This window comes from Aptenodytes patagonicus, chromosome 19 (genome assembly GCF_965638725.1).
Source record: "Aptenodytes patagonicus chromosome 19, bAptPat1.pri.cur, whole genome shotgun sequence".
Lineage (NCBI taxonomy): Eukaryota > Metazoa > Chordata > Aves > Sphenisciformes > Spheniscidae > Aptenodytes > Aptenodytes patagonicus.
Genome location: NC_134967.1, coordinates 7997057 through 8018961, shown reverse-complemented (window position 1 = coordinate 8018961; position 21905 = coordinate 7997057). Strand labels below are relative to the sequence as shown.

Sequence of the window (21905 nt, the reverse complement as noted above, 5' to 3'; positions counted from 1 at the left end):
TACACACACGCACACATGTGTATACATGTATATGCATGCAGAGAGAGAGAGAGAGAGAGAGAGAGAGAGATATGTTTTTTAAGCAGTTCTTTCTTCTTTGTCAGTACCCAATCCAGCAGTGTGCCCCTTGACAGCTCCTCAGTCACCTCTGTTCAGATGTTATCATCAATGCACTCCAGAAATCTCCTGCATTAGTTAAGCTCTAGACTAGGTATGTTCCGTTCTGTTGCACTTCCAGCAAGATACTGGAGTGGTTAAAGTCTCCCATAAGGAGCAGAGCCTGCTAACGTGAAGCTTTTCCCAGTTGTCTCAAAACAACCTCATCTTCTACTTCCTCCTGATCAGGAGATCTGTAGCAGACACCCAGCAGAACGTCACCCATGTTGGACTGCTCTCTAATTCTAACCCATAAACTATCAACTGTTTTATCATCCATTCTTAGGCAAAGCAATTTTATAGGTCAGGCTAGTTTTTTAAAAGTTTTTCTTTCTGGTATGAAAAACTACAATTGTTTGAAAAGCCTAGTCTGACTTTTCTAGCTATGAGGAAGGCAAGATAATGAACCTGATTATTTATTATTTATGTGACTGCCACTGACTGTAAAGCACCAGAAAATAAATAAATGAATATGTCAACCGTTACACTCCCTTGGCATTAGTATAAGCTTTAAAATAAATTGAAAATTTAGTCTGAAAGTAGAAGAGACCTGAATCTATCCTAAGCAACCATCATTTCTTGGAAAAAAAAAACAACAAAACAAAAACCTTACACAATATACCAGAAACTAGCCACTTCTTCATGCAGTAAACAAAACTGAACTTATATTTTGCCACTTTTCACTATGACAACACACCCACAGAAATGGACAAGGCTGATTTTCAAAAGGTCCTAGAACTTCTGCACAGAATCTAATTCCTGAGGAATGTACTCTGTCCTTGGAGTCAATAAGATGTGGCAGAAGATCTACTATTTGGGGGAAACGGTTTAGAATCAGTCCTCAAAATAACAGCTACCATCATGATGGTACAGCATCATTATATTCAGAGCGAAGGCTTTAGCACCAGAGGTCACGAAAGCATGCTTCTAGACAAATTTCATTTATCATCCCACTTCACATGTTTACTCTGGATCACACCACCCCTCTTATTAAAACTTGAAGGATTTCCAAAAATGCCTGCAGGAATGATGCAACTAAATTCTACTGTATTTTCCAAAAGCACAAATAAAGACACATGCAGCTCCAGCTGACCTTCAATGCCTGCTGCTTCATCATGATGTACCTTTAAAAATCTTCCAAAGAGTACCAATTTCCCTTTAGGTTCCTCAGCAAATAATAGATACTAAAAAAACCACCCTACTGAAAAGCATACTCTATACAACATGACAAAATTCTATTACTATATATTATGCAAACCAATGCAATATTCTCATAAGTATTTAAACAGTTGCCTCTTTCCTACAAAAGCTACACCAGCCAGCTTACCATCAATCCCCAGAGCTCCCTCCTTCTTGTTCTCCAGGCATGGTTCAAAATTGCTGATGATTTCCAGGCAGTGTTCTTTAGTCACGTTCATCATCTGTAAAAGTAGCAAAAATGAAGTGTTAACTAGTAATCACAGCTTCTCCTAGCTCTTTTCTTTGTGTACAGTTTAACAACTGGCCAGATCACAGAATCATATAATGGTTTGGGTTGGAAGGGACCTTACAGATCATCTAGTTCCAACCGCCCTGCCGTGGGCAGGGACACCTTCCACTAAACCAGGTGGCTCAAAGCCCCGTCCAACCTGGTCTTGAACACTTCCAGGGATGGGGCATCCACAACTTCTCTGGGCAACCTGTGCCAGTGCCTCACCACCCACTCATCCATAGTGGTACTAAGGATTTCCAGTTACCCAGTGAGATTCTCACTCCTGTCAATCAGTGTCAGGCCAGATAAGAACTAGACTGCTTCGTGAAAAGTTTCTGTCCTATTGGCAGCTGCCTGATGACAGTCAATAAAGACAGAGTTCTGCTTTGTAGGTCAAATCTGGTTAGGGTGTTATTAGGCACACAGAGCATCGAAACAGAACAAGCTTTGTCACAAACCAATGGGATTTCTTCTCTTGTAGGATTAAAGGATTAGTTTGCATTATCAAAGGGTTTTTACTTTAAAATAAAACAAGAAAATGGCTCATCTTTATGCAGCAGACAGAAAAATCAGTTACTAGCAGGGTAACAAAGAATGAGGACATAATGATCTCAGAAAGCTCCATGAGGAAATCTGCTAACTTCAAGGTTGCTTTGCATTCTCAACTGAAAAAGGAAAGAGTACAAAGGGAAATATATGTTTGTGAATGTTAGCATTTATAAAAAAAAGGGCCATTTATGATAAGCTGTAGTTTTATTTACCTTGGAATGTTTTCATAATTCAATTTTAACACTATTATTTAATATTATTTAATATTTTAGGGACATGGTTTAGTGGGCATGGTAGTGTTGGGTTGACGGTTGGACTCGATGATCTTAGAGGTCTTTTCCAACCTCAATGATTCTATGATTCTATGATTCTATGAATATTCCTGCCCTTTACTGTTGATTTATCCTCTAATTATTATCCCTGCTATTATTTAATATTCCTGTCCTGAGTGGTCCAGCAAATCCTTTCCATCAGATGCTGTAACTGACACATGAAAACACAGCCCTTGTCACCAGAGGGGACTGCCAATGAAGTGACCAAGTTGATGACTGTTTTGGCAACATAGAATCTTTGCTTAGGGGGAAATGAAATGACCAGCATATCTGCTACCAGATCAATGCCTTTTCTGAGGGTAATTTAAAACCTAATAAATAAATGTAAAAGAAAAGGAAGAAAATAAACGTAACCCTTTATTTGCCCATATATTATAGGTTTGCTGGGTTCAAAACAAAAAGTTCTTGTGAAATAGGTTTTTCTGGTACGGCTTCAAACACACAGAATGAACGCTTGCTTTCCCTGTACATATTGTATGAGAAAGGGTAGCACTAGGCAAGGGAGAGAGGCCCCACAGGCATGAGTTCTCTACGTCAGTGATCAGCTGAGCTGATTTGTGTCCTGTGGCTAGCGTTCATCTTCCTCTCACCATCTGGAGGATCAATTGACCAATGAAATGGAAACATACCCCACTTATCTAAAAAGATAACTGCCAGAGAGATGTCTGTCTTATTCATTCATTCCTTAGACAACTTTTGAAACCAATGGAGATTTATGACTTACAGGCATGCAGCTTCAAAAGAGATCATGACAGGAAAAAGGCAAAGACGAGTCAATGCATTTGTTCCTGCATTGACTGCATCTTGCTGTCCAATTATTTTTCCTCACTTCAGAATTTTCCACAAGTCTCTAGATGAAAGATCATAGGATTATTCAGGGACCTCAAGAAGACATCCAGCCCAAAATCCTGCTCAAAGCAGGGTCAACTACAAGGTCACATCAGTTAGCTTAGGGCGTTACCTGGTCTGGTCCTCAAAACCTCCAAGGATGGAGGCTGCAGAACCTCTCCAGGCAACCTGTTCCAATGGATGAATGTCCTCAGGGTACAGATATTAGATGCCTTGCCATTTTCTGGTCTGCCAAATTACCACATACCAGAAAGACCCAAACTTTTTCTGACCAAGGGGTATTTGGGCTAGGAGTAAAAGTGTTAGGCTTCCAGGTAGCTTGGTTACAAAGATTCCTAATGCCATAAAGGTTCAAGACAGCGATGGAGGAAGCAGATCAGTGGGCATGTATGTGGTGCACCATAGACACAGAGATAAGAAACTTTTATCTTTTACCATTAGAAAATAAGAATATATCAACACCAGTTTCCTTTTTTCATGAAAACATATATGAACTGTCAGAAAATGAACTTCTGTAACTTCAATGCGCACAAGTGACCGATGGACAAGATTTCTAACGTGACTGATGTAGGCTAGCCCCCTTGTTAAATACAGTAACACAACTGGATAGCATTTACTGCAATACAGCACATAGTTTGCTGGTATTTTGCTGAATGTGCACAAACAACTATAAGTACAACGTATAGGTGCACTTCAATACCTGAATAGCGAAGCTTATGAAGCTATAACTTAACATCTCTGAAGAGCTGTAAAATGTCTCAGATTCACAAGCAACATTAAATATCATGCTTATCATTACCTACTGGCTGCTGCCACCACCACCCCTGCCCCATATTATTATACAGGGCATATACACATGACCTGGTTTGTCAGACAAAAATACTTACCTGTTTCAAATCAGCGAAATGGGAAAAGATTCTTTAAGACCCACTCCAGCAATGGAGATAAAGCACTAAGAGACAACTTAATATGTACTACTATCTATCCTCAAAAAACTTTCCCAGACGTGAATAATCCTCTCAACAGTTCTTCAGAAACATAATCTTCCACTTCACAAACTGAGATAGTGTGACAAAGTAATTCAGTTTCGCATCATGGAGTGTGCACTAAGCCAAAAGCAGAGACAGAAACAGCATCTTTGCATGAGGGTACTGAATACTGGGAAAAGACAGATATTGATGGAATTGTCCTAAGAGAACCCATGAAAAAGAAAGAAACTGTAGAGACTATATTTAGGGGCACAACAAAAGAGCCTACAGAAAAAAGAGGTAGTGAGAGCAAGAAGATTCAAGAAATAGTCATGCCAGCCTATAAGATGAAAATCAAGAGGCATCTAACTGCTATTTTTCACACATATGACAACAAAGTTCCCACCCCTTTTAAAAGGCAATGCATCCCCAACAGCAAACAGAAAGGCATGCAGATGGGAAGTCTTTTCCTGGCTTGGGCCTACCTTCTGTTCAATCTCCAGAAAGCGTCTCAGGTCATCTGTATCTAGGTAGTCCTTGTGGTTGCTGTAGGTGAGCATTAGCAGGTACAAATCACGTCGTGTTGACATCATCTTATAGAAGGCGCAGAACTCATCAAAGCCTAGCGTGCCCTGGTTATCATCCGTATCAGCCTCCTGTATTACACAGCAATAAGGCAATGAGATACCCAATTGCCCAGCAATAGCTTGAACAAACTTTAAATAAACGAGCTCCTGCACGAGAAAAAAGCAACACTGGAATTAAATGCAGGTTGATGCTGCCTGGCATGGCTACTCACTGTATGACCTGCTAGAACAGATTGATTTATCAGGCTGATGCTTGTCATGTGAATGCTTTGCACTGCTTTCCCCTTTGAACCTCTTAAATGTATGCATTAGTGCATGAGCCAAGAAACAACTTTTAAGGTCTTTATTGTTCCACAGGGAACCCTGCTTGAAGGATTTATTCTATCTATGGCAATGAAATAAGACAGCACACCCTGCAACATAGAACACAACATGAATACGTCTCCCAGGTATTTAAAGACCTTTCAGTTGGCAGAAGACATCTGTTTTGCACAAACTGCTGTTTAATGCAATAGCCTCATGTAAAATTGTTTAGGGTCATAACCATACAGGTCTTAATCCATCAATCAGACAATTTATCACCTGCAGAAGTGAAAGACACAAACTGACATTCTTCCTTTCCCAAACAAAAGCAAAGGCAAAGGACAGGGTATTTGCAAGTTCCTGGTGACTAGGCATTTCATTCCATTTAAAAATTTCTTTTTCTATTTGGAAATGTCTGTGGTGTTATAATGCAATAGTGTGCAACAGCATGGACAAATCTACTTTCAAAATTCATTCTGGTCCACATAAATTTTATGCAACAGAAACAGAAAATGGTAATCAAAATGAGGGCTGGCATAGTAAGAGCAGCCTGAGAGAAATGAGCACCCAGCTTCCTGGGGCATCTGTGTGCTATAAACCTTTTATTTCTCTTTTATTCAGTAACATAAAGAAAAAACGCTCAAGTATTTTAACTCTATTTCTAAACTTCTGTTTAAATTTCCCCCCTAGCTGCAAACTTTTTTTTGGTAGGATTTTCCGCTCCTAAGGAACAACGCACCCAAATGATGGGTAAAATATTAGCCTGATGCATACACTAGGATAACCTGTATCAGCTGATTACTGGAAACTGTCCAAGAGCGTTTCCTTCCCTCCCCATAATCTTGAGTTGCTGTGGTTTGCAGAGTTATCCTGTTTTCCATGCTCCATTTGAGCATATTTTACCACTGCGGACCCACAAAGGAATTTACATTGCACATAAAATGCAACCAGGCAGGCTTCAGCACCAGCTGTCAGCAGGATGAAAGAAAGAGCAGAGAGAGATGTAAGTTAAAAATATTTTCAACCCAGAGGCATTAGAATAAATACATACAGCCATGGAAGAGAATGAAGGTTTCAAGGCCCATTTTTTCCCCAGTCAAACTAGTCAGAAGATTTCCAAGTTACACTCCTTCCCCAAATTATTCTCTAACACTCTTCTGCTATAGTTAAGAAGCCATAATCAGAGGCCATAAAGTGGGTCTATAAAGACTGTCCATGGCAAAATGCAGTGGCTACATTGGTTTCTAACCAAGAGATAATTTTGCCTCCCTTTCTTTTCTCAGGAATAAGTTACAATACAAGAATGACAGCTTCATGTCCAAACTGAATACAAAATCACCCATCCAATTGTACATATCCAATTGTTGTTCAGTTTCATGTTAAAATACTTGACTTATCAAAAGTCATGCTGACTGCCACTATTCTTAACTTCTCCTTGATCCCACACAAAGCTACCTGTGCTGTGCAGGAAACCATGTTTCCATGAGGCCTGCACATAGGACTCACCGAGCTGTGCAACATTATGGCAGTTTATTAAGGAACAAGTGCTGACATACTAAAATTTATTTGCACAAGATTTATAAACTGTATCATAAAGCCACAGTTGACAGTTTCTTTTTATTCTTTACTATTCTTTAGCAATGGAACAATTCTATAATTAGTGGCTGTTGCCAGCAAAAGTGCTTTTCATTCAAGGTTCTTAACACCATCTAATCCTTGAAGCTTAGGATTTACACTTCTTGCCATCTCTCTCTATATGGATCAATTTCGCTTACAGGTAGGTAATTCTCTAGGGAATACTAAATGCAGAAGAATGGCACAGAGCCCTCCTAAATGATAAACAGAGCCTAATTTTTACATCTGAGCAGAGATCATGTCAAAATGAGAGCAATCGTTTACTAGCATGAATCAGTAAAATGATTCCAAACAGACTGATATGATTTCAGGTTTCTGTTTCATAGGACTAAAGGCTTCTAATGTTCTTGTCCTAGTGCATTAAAAGTAAGATTAAAAATAAAAAATTAATTTTTACACTTTGGCAATACCAAAAGGACTACTTGTTTCAAAATGGTCTTCTAGCCACACAGCAACAGGAAAAAATATGTGTCCAGGCAGTTTCATTCCATAAGTACTTTATCAAACCAGGAAAAATCGCTCAAAACAAGAAGAAAAGCTTTGGACAAATGAAGACGTGAACTTTAAGAAATCTTTAATCAGTCTTAAATTGATTGCAAACTGACCAGGAGTTGTACAACCTCAGTAAATGCTTAGAATAAAAGATGGGTCAGTCCTCAAGCACCAACAACAGAATTACCTTTGCCTTGCCACAGATCTTTGTGTGACCTTAGGCAATTCACTTATTCCCGCTTCAGTTTTGTGAAATTTGGCTTATAACATTTCTCTACCTTAAGTTAGGCAAAACTTACGTATTCAGCTACACACAATGCCTTGGACAGATTTAGACTGTCTAGAAAGCCATTCGTAGATAGGTACTTGATCCCTTTCAGTGCTACTGAAATTCCAGTATTTAGTTTTCTCTAAAACAGTCTCTCACAGCCTCTCCAAGAGAACATTCTTTAAAATACCAGAGCTGCTGGAAAATTACGCTGAGATGTCCCTGACTTAGTGTAGTGCAGAAGTCACGGTAGTTCACTATGCTGAAAACTATTGGTTCAACTTCTGCTTAGGTCCTTCACACAACAGATTTTTTGATTATGAAAGCATACACATCTCCATAGTTCAGCTGCCCAGTAAATTGAGTCGAGGTCAGTAGAACACACTGTCAAACAAATAGCTCTTAGCAGTGCAAAAAACATGACAGATATGGAAGTTTGCATACTGGATATTTTATTAGTACCAGTTACCAGGATGCTTTACTAGGTAATATTTATTAGAGAGGACGTAATCACAGGAGGAAGCATGACTGAGCTTCAGATCAACAAGTATAGCAAAAAAGCAATCTTCGTACTGTGTGTCTTTACGTTATGTAACACCAGAAGGTACCTGGTGTAATGCCTTTTTCTATGAATAACCATCTACGACGTGTTTCTGGAGCTCTCTTCAATTTACCAAATGGACTGTGTAGTATCTCTCAATAGAGTGGAAACAAACCAGCTGCCAAAGTATTTACAATCTCTCCCATTAGGTTTCATGTTAATTCTCCAGCAGCTCAACCCTTGTTCTTTTAGAAAAAAAAATACATTTTCGTTTCTTACCTTAAACATTTGCTTGACTTTTTGTCGGGGTAGGTTCACATTCAGTTTGTGCATTAGCTGGAGCACTTCACTAATACTCAGACTGCCATCACCATTTTTATCTGCCTCATCAAACGTCTGCTTCAACCACATTGAACAGGAGTTAAGGAACAGCATGGAATATCACAGGATATTACTGAACTTTACGTATATATGATTTTTTTCATGTCAGGAAAGACTGTATATGAGGCTGGGGATGAAAGAAAGTTCAAGGTAATATATAACTCTATTCCTGTTATTTCAGTAACAGTTTCTAGACTTGCTATGCTCAACATGCAACACATGCTATTTACCCATACTACAGCACAGAAGAACTAACTTCTGAGCAAACTGCAATGTTGCATCACACATTGTCCTGTATAACCAAATGAAATGGACAGCTTTACACAGGGAGTAACAGATGAAAGAATATACCTGTATGTTTTTCAGTCCACTCCAGTCATTCATCTCCAAATCTTGCCCAGAACAATCCTCTTCAAGGACTCCTCTCTGTCTCTGGAAACAGGGAATGCAATGGGAACCACTTTGAAGCTTTGAGCCTAGTGCTTACTTTTAGCAAAACAAATACTTAAAGGAATCCCTATGCTATTGATAGCTCTCCACCACTGGGTAATACTCTCAGATAGTATAAGAAGGATATTGGTCTCTGGTCCTTTGGCGTTTTGAGAGGCTGTCTTCATCACTGATCCCTGCCATCAGATATTTAAGCCCTGTGATCCAGGTGCGTGCTTCCTCTCCGCTGGAAGATACCAGGTCAAGAGATTCCATATGGTCTCCATAGTAGATGCTGAAGCAGCAGTTGGGATCAAAACTGCCATCGGCATAGCGCTGAAAGATCTCCGATTGCTTCCCCTCGCAAATCTCCTGAATAGAGTCGATAGAAACTGGAATGACAAAAGCACAGTTCATTAATGACTGTGTACATGCCCTATGTCAGACAGAATGCCTTTATCCTGTAAAGAAATGGCCCAAACCTCACATTGCAAGGTCCCCAATTCACACAGGTTTCGTCTGCAACTCATTTACAACATACTACAACTATTGCAACCTGCATAGCTAACAACAGCAACTTAATCTTCATAAACTATTAATCATAAAATCATTTACTGCCCTTTAAATTCAAGTACAACATTCTTCTTGATCACCTGTGAATGAACCAAATCCTTCATGCTTAGCTGTTTATAAGATGACAAGACCCTAGGAGGAATCAGAAGAAAGGTTCTGTGGTTGACACTCACTTTTGGCTTTCTCATTCTTTCGAGAGGGTCTCCAGCGAATACATGATTTGTGCTCATCCAAGTAATAGAAGCGGACCAACCCTTTGGAACTGCCACGGAGTTTGATCATTTGGGTACCAGCTTGCATGGAACTCATACATCTTTCCACTGAAGAGAGAAATAAAGTGACATCAGTAAGTCAGACTTTGCTCCCTTTAAAATTGCCTTTACAGGAAGAAAACATATCAAGCAGCTGCCCAACTAACAGTTCAAGTCAAAGGGTAAGATTTCCTGTACTGTCTAATGTAAGAGGTCATAAAATCAAAAGGTCAGAAAGATTCTTGGCAACTGTGGACTTATCTGTAAATGTGAAAGATTTCATTTCCATATTAATAGGTATGAAACATACATATGTTGGAATTGGCGCAAGGTACATACCCTTCTTAAGACCATCCCAAATGCTTAATTTGAGCTCCTACAACATGTAAAACTTGTGCTGGACACAGTATGAAATTTCACCTGGAAGCTCGGATCCTTGGCCAGCAAAAACTAGCACAGTTCCATCCACGTCAGGAGAGTTGTTTTCATTATGCTTCACATTTTTGCCTCTTAAACATCCAGTAACTTTGTGGCATAACTTCAACAAGTTGGTTTGGTTTTTTTTTTTACATTCCTCTTTGTAAATTCTGGAGTTCCTGTCAGCAGTATCACCATTTAGAAGTACCATGGCTTCTTATGAAGCAGTTTAGACTGCATTCTGTCTACCCAGAATCCAATTAAAAAAAAAATTAATTACCCACCTTGGTCATCAAAAGTATTCTGGGAACCCTAAAAATATTCAAAGGCTTTTATGTACAAACAACTTAAGAGTTAAACCATTTTCACTGCCTTAAAAATTAACAGCAAGAAGGTGATTAGAATCCAGTGTGTGACTGCAAAGATGAAGCCAGCTTCAAAGGCTACATTCTTATAGAGAGGTCTACAGTTAGGGTCAACAACAGAATAATTTTATCCTACACCAGTCAGGGATATGTATAGCCAAACAAAAAATCCTAACAAGTAGAAGGGGGCATTATTTTGATTTACCTTCTCTAATGTAAATAGTATTTTGCTGTGCTTAAAAAGATTCCAAAATTTTCTTCTTGGGAAGAAGCTGAAAGAACAATACTGAGCAGATATTATTTGCACTGATCAATGTTTTGTGTAAGGCACTCGGATACTACAAGGATAAGTATGAATAAAAAACTATGAGTATTTTTTTTTCTGTCCTGTAACATATACTATGAGTAAATCCCCACATTTGCATTAAAGTGGATCTGAAATATCAGTTAAATATAGTTCTTTATGACTGAGTTAGAAATAACATTGAATGCTAATGTTGAATTTGTAGCCCATAACCTGGTGCCATAAAAGACCTGTAATGTTCTCATAAGCACCTTAAGTTCAGAAGCTGAATTCTACAAATACTTACCCAGATAAGATGCTCCCAGCATGCGAACAAACCTAATAAGCAAACTCAGAAAAACATCTCTCCCTCTTAAAGCAGTTACAAGATTAGGACCTAAAATGCCTAGTGGATCTATGTAATTATATTTTAGCATTCATTCCTAATTCATAAACATTTAGCCACCATTTGCTAATGCCCATGACTGATGAAACATAAACCAGATTAAAAACACACTAATAAGCAGAGTATAATAGAAATACTAGCAGCACACTTATTTTGGGGGATTTAGCTGAACTAATAATATCCTTCTGATCACACTCTAAATCAAACTACTATCAAGTATCAGTTTCTAGAATAAGCACAAGGAAATTCAGACAACGTTCCTAACTTGCTTGTTAACACCAAGGTATCACAATATGTCTGCAAAAAGGAAACCAGATTTGTAAAGAAAATTTTTGATCTTTCACAAGAGAGTCTGAGGCAAAGCTAAGCTGAATTTATCAGCAACATTATTTTGAAGCTACTTTAGTAAAAATACGTTTTCAGAGCGACAGAACACTAGAACTTCTGCAAACCACAAAAAAAGCTTTATAGCCCAAACATTTACTTCTCTCCAGAAGCAAGAATGCCCGTTTTCATTACATACAGAGCCATCACAAAGGCATTGCATGTCCGCTGTTTACATCACACTTTTACTTGCCATCCAGGCCAAAGAAAACAGTAAATTCTAGAAACAGTAATTTTAGAAAGTTGAGATGGAGTATCAGCTTTTCCTCCCATTGCTTCAATGGATTAAGTCACTGATCCTACAAATTTGCTTCTAGATGATGTAGCAAGAACCTAACAGATTTTTCTTCTTCCAAATCACTTAAAACCACATTCTCCTAGAAGGAAGCCTTTCACCTATATTGTACTTTGTCTCTGGGCCCTTAAAACATGTTCCCCTCCCGGGGATCAGGCAGCATTACAGACAGTGCAGCCAGTGGCCTTCAAAGAAACAAGTCTTAGAAGAAGCTCCCTCCAAAAGCTCTGCTCTGTCTCAGCAGGGCTCCTCCCCTTTCCTTGGGAACTGCTGTTAAACTGAGGCTCTTGCATTTGAAGCCCCTGGGAGCAAGGCTGGGGCCGTGCCTGCCCAAATAGGACAGTCTTTTGAAATTCAGCTGTTGCAAGGAACTAAGATTGACAACATTAATGCAAACTGTTAGCGACTGGCTATGTCCCAGGAATGGATGCAGACTCATATTTTCTGCCAGGTCACCAATCTATTTCCCATAACGACAGAGCATAGCCCGTGACTTAATTTTCCTATGGCTTTTCTGCCTGGTCTGTTTAAGTAAAATTAAAACTATTACCACGTCCGATGTATTTTTTTCAGACTTAGAGATGAGAAGTGTAAATTACTACTCAGATTCTGAATGGAAGAATGAAAACCAATACATATAATACATATTCTAGTGAGTACAGGTTGATAAAGAAATACAAGGAAATTCTGAGGTCAGGCTCCTCTTATCAATCTGTACATACAGATTATAGATGAAACAGTGTCCAAACCAAAACATTCATTCCATGTATTCCAAAATGCATCAAAACCCACACAATTCTTTGGGGTGATTCAAGTCTGCCTCTCAGGCAAAAGCAAAAACACTCAAGAGAAGCAAGGTAAAGTAAAAAGAAATGGAAAAAATCATTGACGTTCCTGTGCTTTAGAGCTCATATTCAGACAAATTCAACTAATTTACTCAGGAAAAGAAGGTTCAACTAAATAGATCAACTTGAAAGCACATCACAAATAATAAAAGAAAATTTAAATTTAAATCCACAATTCTGTAGAGTCCATTGTTTACATTAATAAAATATTTACAGAGAGAAGGTGTTAAATTAAGAACAAGATAATCCCTCATGTAACATTTTATTTCTTAAAGCTGATCCCTTGGCTTCAATCACAGATGTCCTCAGATGAAATCAATGTGGCCAGCAGGTATTAGTCATAAAAGCAAATGCCATGCTACAGCTCAGAAGCATTACTGGAATTCACTACAAGATCAGATCCAAAGTGGATTCAAACTCGGCGCAATCATTTCCCCGACACGGCAATCTTTTGAATATCTGCTTTCATTCCAATTCAGAAGATAAGCACTTCTCAAATTTACTTGAGATAATAATTATGGAAAGCTTGAACTTATTTTAATTTCACAACGTTTATAGGTTTTTGGAAAAAAATTCTTTGGTCAAAATAGCTAATAAAAAAATTTCTATTAGCACTAATCACACAGACTTCAAACCACATTATGTTTCCAACTTCCTCTTTGGAAGTTATTGCAGTAAATAATTTTATATGAGGAAATGAGAAGAGCAGAAATGAGAGAAGTATCAAAGATCGCACTTGTTACAAAGCAGAATAAAGAAGCACCAAAATAAAAGTACGCTTTATGCAACACACATTTACTTTGCTTTTATGTGAAGTTAGAATATACTTCCTGGCTGTTAAAATTTTAACAAGCACCCTTGGATAGCTTTTTTAATGCAGCTGTTCATTTCTGTTGCAGGATTGCTCACTGAAACCTACCCAGAGCGTACAGCACCTCAGCAGCTGCTCTGCTGCCAGTTCCAGTTGATCTGGACACTGGACTGTTCTTTGGTGATTCAATGCACAATTGCAATTAAAGTTTCCGGACACAAACCTGAGTTCAGTTCTATTCAGCGTACCTGGCAATTGAATGGTCAGACCATACTGAATACTTGTTTTAAGTACCTGTTATTACCTTTTTGATTTTGGTGACACAAGGAAAGGAAAGCACAAGAAAAGTCTTCCTTCTTGTGTCAGGAGAACAACAGCTTTTCTGGATCCTACCAACATGACGGGAAGGAAAACCTTCAAGGTAATGCAGAGGCATTGGCTAGAGGTAGCTAGACAAAGACCGGGAGATTGAGACGGAGAGGGGAAACAGTGCACCTCCACATCTCTACATACATATGTGCACTGAAACATACACCCTTACCTGCCTGCATGACTGATAGTTTAGAGCACTAGAGAGACTGGCAGGAAAAAAAAAATCCATATAGTGGTACTTATATAAAACAAAAAATAAAGTCTTTTTTTCTGAAGTCTTTCACAGCATGTAAATGAGAATAGCACACTGATGAGAAGACAAGTATAACTGCTTCTCCTTACCATTGTTCAGATACCTTCTTTAAGGATTCATTTCTATACTTCAAATAAAAATCCCTCAGTCTTGCAATGAAACATTTTTTGGAAGAAATGGCTCTTAACTATTTTCAATTAAGGCTTTAATTAATAATAATTAATTAATAATAAACCAAGTTTTCTTCTTGGTTAAATAATACTTTGCACTTCAGTAGTACCTTTTTGCAGAATTCAGCTGAGGTTCAGCTCTCTTTTGATCTAATCAGTTGCCTCAATTTGCATCTGGACAAAATACATAGAGAGAAGATGGATCTCTGTACTACAACAAAAAGCAATGTCATAGCAGAGCAGGAAACAAACGTAGACCACAGTTCCATTCTTGTGTTCTTACAAAGTGACACTAGACTGACACAGCAAAAAGGCTTAAAGTGATTTTTCATAGTTCATAGTAACATTTATATGTTTATAAAAAGTTTTAAAGTAACAATAAATAACAAAACTACCCAAATAATAAATCCCTACAATTTGTCCTGATACAAGAAAAAAGAGTCCAATTTCATGCTTATTGTTAGAAAGATGTTCTAATGTCTGCTAATTAATTATTCATGGTTCAGTAGCATTATTGTCTTTTACGAGTTTCTGGGTTTGATGTAAATGTGTGAAGGAGTGGGAGTATTTTAGCATGTGAGGATGAAAAGAAATTAGAAGGATTGAGTCATTGAGTATTTTTATACACGGACCAGCTTTGTCAAAAGATTCACGTCCAAAGTTCAATACGGCTCCAGGTGATGTCACACAGCTTTGGCCCTAACCAGTCTCTTCTGTCAGAAGGCCTCACACTACTCAGCAGAGTTCTGCCCTGTTAACAGATTCTGACAAGATGCATCCTGATTGTATGCTTAAAACAACTGCTCTTCTAAATACTATAAGGAGAGGGAAATAGATTTCAGAGGCTTATTTCTCTTTGGGGCCTCCAGAAGATGCAACATGTTTGTGATCCTAGAGAAACCCCTCCAGTACATGTGCACTATAAGGGCAAGCTGTTCCCTTGAAGTATTATCAAACCAAAACAGCTTTCCCACATACAAACAGAGGACTCCCACACTTGTCACACATTTAGTACTGCAAATCCATTGAAGAGAGAATAATTGCTATGTTTTTTAAGAGTCTCACTGGAAATGGTTTCACAGCTATAACTGGTTCATCAATAGGTAAACCAAAGAACTGACTGGTTCCAACTATTCCTGCCAGGAATACCAGTTTCAGTTTAGACAGGAGGCATCAACTATTTTTAAAAATCAATATATAAATATAATAACATAAAAACATATAAAATAGATAATATATATATAATATATCCAGTACAGTGTGGTGGGAATTCTGTTCAGCTGAAAAGTCTTGGAATTAGAAGATATTTTGAAAATTCTGCATATGAACTGTACAATTGATTTCTGTGAGCTTGAGGAATCTCCATGACAGTTCAATCATACCACCCTCACAATAAAAGCTCCCAGAATGTCACTTCTGACCCTGAAGACATTCACTCAAGTAATGGTCTTATCATAGAAGCTTTAACATTAACTGTTGGCTACAGCAACCTGGTTTTGTTCCTTATACAGGCACCTACACTAATGGAATACATTAGTACTAATTCCTACTTGATACATTGCCTTATGAATCTAATGAATTGCAATTAAAAACAACTTCTGTTACATAGGGTATTTAGCATCCTGTGGTTCATAATGGAGCAAACCATCTTTATTTATTTTTGTCTTTAAACTTTACTTATTTAGTTATTTTATATTTATTTATTCTTTATTATTACATATTTAAAGTACAGTCTTTTCCTTACAACATGAACTCATTGAGGGAGATACTGGTTCAGTTTTCTATTACATAAAAACTGGACTGTTCTTACTGGGTAAATTTTACTTCACACACACAGAAAACCCCCAAACCAAATTAAAAACCCCAACCATCCAAAGAAACCAAAACCACCACCCAAAAAAAACCCAGAACAAAAAAACCCCAAAAAACAGAAAAGGAGACATTCATGCAGTGAGTGGCATGATCAAAAGTTAATCTAAGGTATTTTCTGTCTAGTGTTCATAGATCAGGTACAGCAGGCTGATTCGCATCATTATGCCAGGATTCAATTAAAAAACAGACCACATCCAACTTCATTAATCTTCATTTGTTTCATTTTGCATACCTACAGCCTACAACCTTTTAAACCAACCATCTTATTACTAGTGCAAGAACTTTCTCCCACTTATTTGCTCTCACTGACTCAAGCCTCGCTAAATTTCAGGACTCTCTACTATTCTTTTCATTGGGAAAAAAAAAATCTCAAAGTACCTTTGAAAAAGAAAATTTCTGTATAATTCTGCCAGCAATGGTTGGGACAGTGTTTGCTGCATACAAGAGAGAATGCAAGACTGCACCCATCCTTAAAGCGCACAACGCCTAATAAATGAGATGTTAATGTGAGAAGAGATGCTCTTAATCCTGTGGAAATTAGGTGCTTTATTCGAGGTCAGTCTGTCAGCTCTCCATCTCTCGGCCGAGACTCCATCAGCCATCTGGATCCAGGGAAATGCAGAAGCAGAGTAGGATGGCATTTCTGAACCTCTGCAAAAATTCCCATTAGTTACTAAGCTATCTATACCTCCAATTTTCTTGTTAAAAAATATCTTTGATTGGTGAAGCTGACAGACGAGTAGGACAAAAAAGTGCTTCCAAGGCAACAGGTGGTTCTGGTCAAGGTCACTGCAGATTTCTTTACTGGACATGAGTGGCTCAGGAAGACTGCTATTAAAATGCATTTACTAGAACAGGAAACATCTCATTTCTCTAGCCAACTAGGTTTGCTGTTTTTATTACCTATTTAAAAGAAAGGCTGCTATGAAGCAAAAAGGGGCCCTTCTCAGGTAGTGAAGCTTAAGGATTTTGCCATTGTATATCAGTATTCAGAAAAGAACCTTTCAAGAGTGCAGTACCTATTATGGAAGAAAACAACAGAGATACTTCTAAATGCTCATTTCAAAGACTGAAAACTACAAATATTGCATGAAAAAAAGAGTTAAGAGGTGTACAAATTCTGGCAGATAGCAAACCTATCTTACTGTGGGTATGGAAAGGGAGATAGAATCTATCTATGCAATAGAAAATTTCGAAAGGTCCGCACATGTCAAAATGTACAACTTTGCATTTGCCTTTCCAGAAGAATGTAAAGAAATCAATAATGAAATTTTAACGGAGAGGTTCTTGAAGACCAAAAGAACTGCGCTAGCAACCATGCAAAATAACATAGGACTAGGGCTGTGTCTCAAGTTCTTCCTTCGTTTCCACTCCCCCACGCTACTGCTAGACAAAGTTGTCACTAAATAAAATTTAAACATGAAAGCTTTCAAGATGATACCATCTTGTTCAATTAAGTGGCAGGTATTCAGCCTGCATCTTACCAATATGGCCGATTTTCCATCTCGGAGAAGCTACGATGCTGCCACCAACCCAGAAAAACTCTTCAGCCAGATGGGCCACTGAGAATTTATTTTGAAGCAAGGGAGTTTTTGAGGCATCCATACCTGAGACAAAGGGCAGCTTCAGAATTGAATACAAGCACTGCAGGCCTTAGTAGAGATCATGATTCTGTAGTACACATTTTCAATGTAATAGCATAAAAATATTATCAGGAAAAAAGAAGATAATCGGTGATTTCCAAAATCCAGTGGTATTTTTCAGGTTGTTACAGAGCAGTTTCACGGTAAATTTAGGCCTCCTCCCCTGTCCAGATTTAGAATATTAAAATCCCAACAAAATCCTTTTTATTCTATGTGATGTACCTGTATCTATTTTTGAGGATTGGGTGGGTTTCAGTTCAACATTTTAAAGACATGATGGACACAAACAGGGCCGTGAGGCAAGACAGCATGCAGATGAATCCATTTCTGGACAGAAAGGCCTCCCGATGATATTCTTTTTCCTACCAGCTGCTAGGCATCCACCAAGACATTATACCAATTTACAGTTGTTGGCTTCTCCATGCCACTTCCTCCTTCTGACAGCAATTCCTACATAGAGGTACCTCTTTTATATGCTTGATTACTAACAGATCTGCAAGTCCCACTCTTGCTGAGGACTCTACTTGCTCTTCAAAACCAACCAACAATATCCATTGCAGTAAATAAGCACAAAGTTAATAGTACAATCCATTCCCCTTCTCTGCCCTCCTGAGCCACCCTTGCCTTTTACTGTGAATCTGTCCAGTTGCTTAAGCTCTTCAGGCTCTTTCCAGGTAAAAAAAACCAAAAAACAAAAAACGAACAATCACATTTTCTTCTCGTACAGCTCTTCAAAATATCATTGTAACAGTCTTCATCTTTTCTCAGAAGGTTCTCCTCAGTATTTTAATGGACATGCCTGATAAAAGAAAGAACATTTCTCTCTAGGCAGTAAAAACTAGATACAATGAAAACACAGCAACACATGTTTGCTTGAAATCCTAAATCCATCATACGCACTAATCCTAAAGCCGTGGCTCTGCCCTATCCAGTCAAGGGATTTAGGTGACACATTACGGCCATAGGAAAAAAAAAAGGAGGTTAAAAAAAAAAGTGCTTTCTTCTTCTTCTTTGCCTATGTTAGCAGCATCTTTCCATCTCAAAACCCATTTAGGAATGTCTTTGCAAACCAACACAACTTCAAAGAAGATGTTTGCTTAGGACACAAGCCAGGCAGCTACACTGTACAGAACAAATGCTGTACACAGAAACCAGGAACAGTGAGGGTGCTTGAAAACTGACAGAGATAAAAGCAGGTAAGGATTAATTTTTAAAATGCACTGTCACTACCTCATTCCATTTGAAATTCATCCACTAAACTCCAAATACAGATATCTGTCATTTATGTTATCACAACCTCTTAATCTACATTAAGTTTTAAGTACAACATACAATTGCTCTTGCCATCTGTGATCTGTACAAGGAGCCTAATACGCTTCTAGCTTGATGAGCTAAACACAAATTGCCCATTTAAAAACATTCATTAAGTGCTTCCTACTCCTCCTTTCACAGTTTGAAAAAGCTTTAGTGTAGTTAATTCTAGAGATGATTCACTCTCAATTAGAAGTTGTTTATTTCACCACCTATGCCCAGAGTTCTTCTATTAGGCTGGACTCAGAGTTTAACCATAGATTAATTCCAAAGAAAAAACAAACTGGGTCTGCGCTAAGGGTCAACGGTGGCAATAATGCTACATACACTCTTGTCACGTTCTGCTGTTTATTCAAACACTTCAGCAATAGCCTTCCTTTCTCCTAAGGCATCTTTCAAGAGTAATTTAGCGAGACGACTGCAAACTAATTGTCACCAGAGGCGGAAGAATTTCTTCTGTAAAATGCTAAGAAGCGTATATCCATACGACAGAAAACTGCTACACAGAAGGCAAGAACCCATGAAGTATTGTTCTAAAGATCCTAATCCTTTTTTCAGAGGAAGCAAGATCTAGCATGGACCAGAACGAGACCTGAGAAATGTGAGCTTAATTAGCTGCTCTACCCCATGCTTCTCTTATTCTTAAATAAATCAGTAAACAGCTTTGTGGGCAATTTCCAAGCTATAGAAATAAGATCTTAAATGGGGAGAATTACATTGTTGTACCTCACAAGGGAGGAGATACAACTAAACTTTAAGGCTCTCAATTATAAGAAGACAGAGTTAAGGTAAACTTTTGCAATAAACTGAAAGTATTGGGGTTGTTTAGCTCCTTTTTTTTCTCTTGCAGCACTAATCAGAAGGATTCCTTGCAGTCTTCCAGGTTGTACATGCAACAATCTCAGGAGTTGGCACTCTTGTGTGCTAGGCAGCAAAAGGTACTCTTTTAAAATTCAAAAATTAATTCTGCAAGGTCATCCTAGATTCTGCATTAACCATTTATGTGTTATCAACCTGGGGACAAAGGGAAGGGAGAAAAAGAGTGAAACATAACTCCTATTGCAGCACTGCCCAAGGTATTAGTTTCACGGTTCAGAACTAGAATTCCGCACAAGCAGGACTTTGAATGTGGATTTGTTTTTATTTGAGTACAGAGAAATGCCAGTGATTTATAGCACCAGAAAAGAAGAACTATTTCAATGTTCAAGTTAAAGTTAGATTTGTAATCCAAAGCCCACCTTTATTTAAATCCTTTTAGTTGGCATTATCAATCCATCCTTCAGGCGTCGTAAGATGATGATCACATAAACAGAGAAAAATAAAAATCTTTCAAACAGCCCCTCTATTTACTGATTATGCTGAATACTAGGTAACAGTGTGAGAAAGCAACAGGAAATAACAAAGGGTTAAACGTGACATAATCCCTCTCCCAACTCCTAAGCATAGTGAGCTTAGCACTTAGGATATAAGCCTATTGAAATGGGTTTCTATTCCTGCCTCACTTGACATCCTCAGAAAAATCTTGCTCACCTGACACAACATGCAGATTAAAGATTTCTTTCCATGGCACTTTAGAAACTTATTCTCCGCGTGTAATAAAGGCTTTTCATGCCACAAAAAGGTTTGAAGACAAACAATGTTTGCGTCTGCAGGCTGGCCTGAGGCTTAGCTAAAAGTGGAACTCAGAACACTTGATGAACAATGCTAGAATGTCAAAAGTCTTGTAAAGGAAGATACTCGCTTCAGGAATGGCAGAAAAGCCAGACTCCATCATACAGAGAAAGAGCATCTTGCAGAAGATATAGGAGCACAACATACATGTGGTTTGGAAGATGGAGAAAAGTGAGCAAAGTGGAGATCCTCCCGAGACAAACTGATTTATCATTAATGCAATCCATCAGGATGGATGGATTCCTTTCCAACATGCATGCTTTACTGCTGAGGGAAGGAAAAAGTGTTAAAAATTATTTAATACACAGGGAAACAGCTGTAGCCCTTAAACTAGGAAAGACAAAACTAAAAATTTTAATGCAGGAAATTTTGATACATAGGCCAGACTCTGATCTCTCTTTTGTCTTCTGTACATCAGGATTCAAGCAGAAGACAAAATAAAGAAGCAACACAAGAGGTAAATTAGGCTCACAGTGTAGCAAGAAGCTTGAGCGTATCAGGTAACAGCATGCAGACACAATTTCTATGCTTCAGCTGGCTACCAGTTGAAGATGTCACAGCAAATACTTCAGGTGTACTTAATAAACTGATTTTCAAAGTTCAATATATTGATCCCCACAAACATTAAATATTACAGACCTGGTACTGTAATTGACCTGTAAATCCACACAGATTAGACTTGTAACTTCACAGGTATGCACTCCATTTATCCTTGCATGAACACACTACAGACCCAGTTTACCAGATTAACAAACTAACCTTATCACAAGAGGCTGATTCTAAAATACATTAGCAGCAATTAGTGATACACGTATTAAAGTTAATACAGGTATCACCATTTCCCACTTCCCATCCAGGGAAATCTTACTCCTAATGGCAGCAGAATAAAAAGAAAACGATTGCCAACCCACAACACAAGTCATAAAATAAAAGGAGGAAACAAAAGTTTTTAACGTCATCTCGCACACTGCCATTTATCTGTACACCCTCTCTCTCACTTTTATCCTCCCCATTGCACTTTC

General features: G+C 38.2%; 1 protein-coding gene across 1 annotated transcript in view; it reads right to left on the bottom strand.

The window, feature by feature from the left end:
* The window catches only part of PLCH2 (phospholipase C eta 2), a 116853-nt gene that overhangs the window by 34138 nt on the left and 60810 nt on the right, over nucleotides 1-21905 (bottom strand). Inside the window, exons 4-8 of the mRNA XM_076355999.1 lie at nucleotides 9708-9854; nucleotides 9110-9353; nucleotides 8431-8560; nucleotides 4811-4981; nucleotides 1484-1577 (exon numbers count right to left, since the gene is read on the bottom strand). Of these exons, the coding sequence (XP_076212114.1) occupies nucleotides 1484-1577; nucleotides 4811-4981; nucleotides 8431-8560; nucleotides 9110-9353; nucleotides 9708-9854 (786 nt within the window). The remainder of the gene's footprint in view (nucleotides 1-1483; nucleotides 1578-4810; nucleotides 4982-8430; nucleotides 8561-9109; nucleotides 9354-9707; nucleotides 9855-21905) is intronic.